Source organism: Crocuta crocuta, unplaced genomic scaffold, assembly GCF_008692635.1.
Source record: "Crocuta crocuta isolate KB4526 unplaced genomic scaffold, BGI_CrCroc_1.0 scaffold1171, whole genome shotgun sequence".
In the NCBI taxonomy this organism is placed as follows: domain Eukaryota; kingdom Metazoa; phylum Chordata; class Mammalia; order Carnivora; family Hyaenidae; genus Crocuta; species Crocuta crocuta.
Genome location: NW_027530879.1, coordinates 396940 through 404653, shown reverse-complemented (window position 1 = coordinate 404653; position 7714 = coordinate 396940). Strand labels below are relative to the sequence as shown.

The window sequence follows — 7714 nt, the reverse complement described above, 5'->3', positions numbered from 1 at the left end:
AGTCATTTCGAAAATGAGATCTTTGGGGCCATGCTCTGTACCGTACACCGTAACAACCACCAACTAGACCAGAGATCTAAATGTAAAAAAATGAAACCATAAAAGTACTAGAGGAAAATCTGAGTGAATGCCATTAGGACTGGGGTGTGGGGAGACCTATAGGACTTTACCTCAGTTTCCAGAAGCAATAAAAGCAAATGCTGATTCGATTAACTATATTTAACAAATAAGTTTGCGTGGCAAAACCCACCATAAATTAAATCCAAAGATAAGTGACAACGTGGGAGGAAATATTTACAACTATCACAGATGAAGTACTTACCGCTTTCATTTATAAAGGGGTCTTTAAAATTGAGATGAGAGAAACAAAACACTTGATAGAGCAAAGGGAAAAGATACGACATATAATTCTCAGAAAGATACACCAATGCCCTTAAAAATATACCTCCCTTGTAATGAAAGATGTACAGATAAAAGCTGCACCAAATGCCATTTCTCATCTGTCAGATTGGCAGAAATCCAGAATGGTCTGTGTTGGCGAGATGGTGGGGAAACACACACATGGATAGAGGGGTAACACCTGCGGAGGGAATTTGCTCCTTATAAGAAAGTATGTGTTCACACACACGTACATGCTCATTGTTGTGCAAAGAAATATGGAAAAGATAAATTGGAATCTAATGAAAATTGTGAGCGTTCTTCTAAAAACTGTGAAATAAAATATTTAAAAAGTTGAGGACCAAAATGTACAAAGCGGTCACTATATGCAGAACCTTCAACTGGAAATTGACTCAGTGCAAACCCCTCTCCACGGACTCTGCCGCAATTTACACTTTCGTGGACCAACTGGGGAAAGAAGGCGGTTTGCCGCTACCCGGGCCCCCCTGTCCACCCAGTGGTGTGGCCATATTCCCAGGAGCTAGGGTGGGAAGGGCCAGGCGGGTTCGGGACGCCAACTCAAAACCCTGTCTGCTCCTCTCACCCATCTGATAGGTGACAGCAGTAAGGCAGCCTGGTTGGCGAACAGTGACAGGTCTCTAGCTCAATCCTGACCCCATCTGACCCTCTAGCGCTGCCTGAGGCTCTCAGCACTAAAGACACTCCGTTGGGGCTGAGGTGGGGTGGATGGGACAGCTTTATTCCAAGTGCTATAGGGTGGGAAAAGAGGAAGCGCCCACCTTCCAGGAGAGAATGTTAGGCTAAATGATACAATATTAGTACGCAATACTGTCAGCAACTCTTCCCAACGCGAGAAATGAGGAACTCTGTAAGTCGTGGGGGGCAATTTATTCCTGGCACCAAGTATAGATAGTGCTTGGTGCACAGGGGCTCTGTAAATACACAACAGCCAACACACAGAGTACTTACTGTGTACCAGGCACTGCTCTAAGGACTTGACAGCATTAACTCATCCAATGCACGCAATAATCCTAGGAGTTAAGTGCTATTTTATGGTGAAGCACAGAGATGGCAGGAGGCTTATACAAGGTCACACAGCTAGTATTCAACCCAGACATTCCGGCTCCAGAGTCCACATGCTTAACCATGACACCAGTCTGCCTTTTCACCAGTAAATAGGTGAATAAATGAACGAATGAATACACGAATGTGGTATTATTTCTCTCGGTCAATGAGGCAGTACCATATAATGACTACGAGCTATTTTTAGATTAATGCTCTTAAAAGTCCCCTATTATTATGCACTCTTCAAAGTCTTCAATGGCTCTCCATTGCCTGTAAAAAGCAAAACTCACCCTCCTCTCCCTGCTGTTCAGTCTGCAGGATCTGACTCAGACCTACTCTTCCAACGAACCCCCAGCCCTTCCAACACTAGGTACAGCCGGGCACGCCATGGCCTTGGGGCCACCTCACCTTTGCTTCTGCAGGTCTCACCTGGACACCCTGTGACAGCGTCTCTACTCACCTAGCTATGGACTCTGCCGAGGTTTCCTGACTCGGCTCAGATAACGATGCCTCCAGGAAGCGGGTCTCCCTCTCCTTTGACCTCTTTCTGCACTTGCCTATGTTTGTATTTTGCACGTATAATTATAATCTGCTTGGTGTTTTCAGTTCTATAGTGTGTGTGTGTGTGTGTGTGANAGTCCTTTGGACATAGTAGGTGCTTTGTGAATCCATCTCCTGCCGTTTCAGCTCCTGTTTCCCGCAAACGATACTCTTATTCCCTAACGGCATGGAATGCTTCTAGTCTGTATGTGGGAGGCACGGGAAGAGAGGATGGAATGGTGTCCGTTGTGTGTTTGCTACACATGACCACATGTTCTCACGTTTTCTACTCGAGGAGAGACCCCACAGTGTTGTGGTTAAGAACAGGGACTCTGACACTAGCTGGCCTGCCTCTTGCTAGCTATGTGACCTCGACCAAGTCGCATAACCTCTCTGGGGCTCCATTTCCTCTTCTCGTAGGTTTGGACGTGGTAGTGCCTCCTTCATAGCGTGTTGCGTGATGAATAGATGAGTTCATGTTTACGAAGTTCTTAGAACAGTGCTGGATAGAAGTTGTCAAATTGTTGGCACCTGCGTTGCTCGTTTTAAATTACAAACACTTGTGGGAAGGGGCCCAGGGCCATCGCACCCGCTCTGCGGCAGGTGTTTTCCCTCAAAAACGCTTCGCCCCGTGGCGTCCCAGGCAGCCGCTCCGGGGGCCCCCGACACGCCTTCCTCCTCCCCCACGCGGTGCACTTGCCTCGTGCCAGCAGCTGTACATGATCTGGTAGACGGTGTCTGACGCCAGTTGGGGGCGGTAGAGTCTGTGGCCCTGGGAGACCTTCACAACCACCTGGGAGTTGTCGTACAAGTCGTAGGGCTGCTTCCCCAGGCTGAACACTTCCCACATCAGGATCCCTGCAGCGCACGAAGGGCGACCAGCAGACGAAAAGGAAAGAGAGCTGATGTCAGAAGGTACAGAGTTTGCCAAACAGGCTTCACACCCCGGGTCAGGAAGGCCACGGGTCAGAGCGAGGGATCCCTGGGAAACAGGACAGGGTATGGAGGGTGCGACTGTGCCATCACTTCTGGAGCCCGGGGCCCCTTCTCCCGGCTCCCTGAGCCCCGGGCGGTTGTTCTTGCCGGTAAACGGGTCAATGGCAAGGGCGGCTGCAGCGGGAGTTCTTTAAGCTGGGATCTGGGACTACTTCAGGGAGGCGGCTGGGGCCTCCTTGTCCACCCCTCACCGTGACACCACCCCCACTCCTATCACCCCGCTCCAACCTGAAGGCGTGATTGAAGTCCTCGCCTTTTCTTTCTCTCTGCCTTGGCAGTTGTGTGCAACAATCTCACTGCACAAATTACCTTCCCATGAAATTCACAGATAAAACTGTGGACAGAATTGCTCTTTTTTGCCTTGGTGGTTCCTAAGATTTTGTGGGTCAGGTGGCCTTTTAAGAATCTGATAAAAAAAAAAACCATTGGTTCTCTCTTAGGAAGGCGACTGCACGGCATTTTTGTGTTCAGTTTTTGGGTGTTCACAGGGTGCTGAAGCCCATCCAAGGGCATTGCAGACTCCAGATTAAAAAACCGGGTTCTGGTCATGCTGGTCGATGGTGGCAGTTGGGTCTGTCAGATGTGGCCTTTGAGGCTCAGTTCTGCCATTCATAGGCCGGACAGGTTTCTTACCCATCCTCAGATCAGGTTCCCTGTCTACGGCATGTGGATATTTGCACATCACAGAGTTGCTATGAGCATGAAATAGGATAAAAAGTGCAGAGCACATGAAGTGCACCAGGACGCTTTAAAAGCTCTCTAAATGGTGGCCAGTGTGCTGTCGTCCTGATCAAACCAGAGAATTTCAACGGCCAGCTAGCTTCAAAACTTTGGCAAGCCCGAAATACGTAAAAAGGAAGAAAATTATTCTAGAACCGTAACTAAAGTAGTACAAAATTTCTTTGACTTTTAGGGCTATGGACTTTATGTAAAATATTTACAATAAGGCAATAGCACAAGTTGCCGTGGCTGTATTTTTGAAAATAGCCTTCTATAACAACCATCCGAAAGTGTACAGCCCTTCACAGTTCTGTCTTTGGAAGGCTAGCCACTTATCCCCAAAATAACACCATTGCTTTAAATATCTGTGGGACCCCTTCTTTGAGAATTGCTTTCAGAAGTACTGGTTCATTTAGAACGTCCTCATTGGAGACAAATTACTTAAGAAAGGATCTCATTTTTGGAAACAGCCAGAAAATATCTGGGGCCAACTCGTAGTCCATAGAGTGAGTCATCAGCAGGGTAATGCAGTTTTTGGGCCACAAACAAGCTATAACTATTGAGTAAGGATACTGATTTTTAAAAGCATCTTTCATAAGGCATATGGACACAAGGAGATGGACACTTATTTTCACAAGGTAATTGGCCCCAAAGGATAGCAAGTAGCCACCACAACGCCATCTTTGTGGTTTTTCTTTTTTTCTGTGTACGTCAGATTATTTTTTTAAGTGAATGATACTATGTTTACAAAAGTAATAGTTATTTTAAAAATTTGCGCCACCTAAAAAAATAAACGGCTAACGAAATTTTGTTATTCATGCGGTCTTTTGGAAGTCCTATAAAAAGGCAAATTACGCTTATGGACTCAAACAGACATGAAATGGGGCTCAGTTGCATTTAATACACCCATAACTTTATGATCGCTTGGATTATTTATCCTGGGCCCACCTGACAGTGATTGTAAACAGGCCTGACATTCCTGGCAATGTGGAAAGATCTCAGAAATCTACCAAATCACATCTTAAGAACTGTTTCTGTTTTCCAATTACCTTTAGTAAATTTCAGTAGAGATCTTTTACTAACATAAGAGTCAGCAAGTCTTTTCTGTGTAGGGTCCCATAGCAAGTATTTAAACTTTGGAGGTCATGCAACAGGTATGACAGCCGCACCGCTCTGCTGTCGCAGTACAAAGCCAGAGACGATCCAGGACGGGACATGCATGGCTTGCTCCTGTAAAACTTCATTTACAGAAACAGGCCGCCAGATTTGGTCCTCGACCTAAGGATGACCCTCGACCTAAGGATGAATTTTAACAAGGACACTAGTTGAAATTAGCAAGGGCCAAAGAAAGCACTGAGCTGTGGTTGGCGTTTGCCCTGCGCATGCCCAAAGAGCAGGTCAAGTCAGAAAGGAGTGGCCGTCCTTGCCGCTTTCACGGGGAAAGTCGATGAGTGTATTTGAAGCCCTTCAATTTTGGACTCCATGCAAACCCGGTTTTAGTTTTCAATGATTCCTCTTTAAGGACTGTTAGAAATCTTCACTGGAAGAGCTTTTCTCTCCCATGGTTTGGTACAAAGGTGCTAGCAGGGTGGAGATTTTTCTACGACTCGGGGCAGACGCCCTGCCCCTGCCCCAAGGCAAAAGGTCTTCGATCTCTTGCTTATCTCAGGCCATACAGGTGATTTCGCAAGCTCAGGCCTTTTTGCTAAAAATGGATGTTGCTGCGCTTGCGGTTTCCTGTTGTGGAAGCCAGCTTACGAAATGGGGCTGGGGCCCACGTGGCCACCCGCTTACCGAATGCCCACACGTCTGACTTGCTGCTGTATTTGAAGTAGTGGAACACCTCTGGGGCTGACCACTTGACCGGAAATTTTGTTCCTACGGAGCTGACGTACTGGTCATCCAGAACATACCTGTGGGGGAAAAAAATCAACACAGACCTTAAGTCACTGGGCCGTGCAAAATGAGAAGAACCCTGTGGGCTGCCATGGCCTCTGTGACAGTACGGGCTGATAAAGGTCACAGAGCCCTCACAGTCTCAGTGGAATGCCTCGGTTTTCTAGGTCTTTTGCTTCCTTTCAATGTGTAACTTAGCTAAAGGCTGCTTATGACTTGGAAGCTTTAAAACATTATATCTAACTTAGCAGATACCAAAATCAGAATGCAAAACATTTGCGAAGTATAGGAAAACACAGAAACGTAAGCGTGAAATTACTCAGAATCTCACCCCAAAGATACTGTAAATCTTCCATTCAAGATACATTTTTGCTTGCATTTTCCAATCTTTTGTTCTATATATTTGAACAAAATTGGGTTTCTGTCATACTGCAGTTTGCTTTGTCCTTTAACAGCATATCAGCAATATCTTCCCTACGTGGTCACATTTTCTTCTGGGATATATTTGATGACTGAATAGTATTGCCTCTCATGGATTAACATCGTATGGTTTAACCTTGCAAATTGCTTCTAATCTCCTGTTATAAACAATGATGAACGATAATATCCTATGGAGATATCAAGACCATAAAAATATATATTCAAGGCTATGCACTATATACTAGTGATAAAAATAGAAACATCCTCAATGTCCACACATTGAAGAGCAATTAAATATGATATGGCCCAGGGGCACCTGGGGGGCTCAGTCGGCTAAGCATCTGACTCTTGATTTCGGCTCAGGTCATGATCTCACGGTTCGTGAGTTTGAGCCCCGGGTCTGCACTGAGAGCGTGGAGCCTACTTGGGACTCTCTCTCTATCCCTCTCTCCCTACCCCACCCCCACTCATTCTCTCTCTCTCTCTCCCCCCCCAAAAATAAATAATCTTTAAAAATATGATACATTAATGCACTAAACCAGTATACAGCCATGTAAACAACAAGATAGCCCTATATTTACCAAAATTAAAAAAATGCCCATGGAAAATGGGTACATGCAAAAGCAGGTATATATAATATAATTCCATTAAAATTTTCAAAAATTCCACTGTAGTTAACATGCAGTGTTACATAGTTTCGGGTGTACGGTATAGTGATTTAACAGCTCCCTACAGCACTCAGGGCTCATCAGGATAAGTGTACTCTTGTTTTTTTAGAGTACAAATCATAGTTTATTGTACAAAATGAAGGCCTTCGTGTTTCATAGTTCACTAAGGCTAAACAAAGACCAGTGATTTTTTTTAAATTGTTCATGAAAATTTCACTTTCACTCCCCCTCACCCCCAACTATTAAAATGGGCTGACCCAATGTTATCAAAACAAACACTATAAATAACACCAAGTCCTTGAAAGACCACTATCCCATGTTATTTCTTGGCATAGGTGATCTTCATTTCGTGGGAAGGCGTGCCCTTAAATCCCTGTAAAGCATCCCTGGCGGCTCCAGCACGTCCGTCATTCTCAAATTCAACAAAAGCAATGTCATGCCTCCCAGGCATCAATCATACTTCCCTGAAACCAGGAAACTGATTAAACAGCATGGATAACATCATCTCATTCGTTTCTTCTGATAAATTATTAAGGAATAAAATATAGTTTGGAGGGTAATCAGGGACCTGAGGATTTGGTGTTGAATTTCCTTGGGTATCTGCTGCATTTGGTGTTCCCTGGCCAGGCTTTTTGTTGGTGGCCGTCGCAGTCTGTTCCACCGTTTTGGCTTTTTTCATAGGGTGGTCAGAGGCAGTCTGGGGAGATCCAGGCTTCTAATGCCCCGCTTCAGAGCACGTTCTGTATCTCCTCAATGCCTTCAATTCTGATGGCATTTAGGTATGAATGGAGACCCCTCTTTCATCGCTTGCCTCTTTGGTTCTGGCTTACCTCGTCATCCCAAAGTCAGACACTTTCACGGAGAGATCACTGTCTACCAAGCAGTTCCGAGCCGCCTTGGGAGGAAACACAAAATTACCAAAGAGTAAAAGTGGCCAAGAACCTCCCGATCTCAGAATCCAATAGTTTCCTTCTCTTGGCGGAGTTCTCACCCCATCTGAGATCGGCCAT

At 45.5% G+C, this 7714-nt stretch overlaps 1 protein-coding gene across 5 annotated transcripts in view; it reads right to left on the bottom strand.

Annotated features, from left to right (window-relative positions):
* Nucleotides 1-7714, bottom strand: part of BMX (BMX non-receptor tyrosine kinase) — a 47573-nt gene that overhangs the window by 2399 nt on the left and 37460 nt on the right. For 3 of the 5 annotated variants that reach the window (XM_077769640.1, XM_077769642.1, XM_077769641.1), the window contains 3 exons: nt 7535-7599; nt 5515-5633; nt 2705-2862 (listed from right to left, as the gene is read on the bottom strand). In XM_077769640.1, the coding sequence (XP_077625766.1) occupies nt 2705-2862; nt 5515-5633; nt 7535-7599 (342 nt within the window). Of the gene's footprint in view, nt 1-2704; nt 2863-3228; nt 3407-5514; nt 5634-5947; nt 6195-7534; nt 7600-7714 lie in introns of those variants that run through there. The other 2 variants (XR_013336395.1, XR_013336396.1) reach the window with 2 other exon arrangements.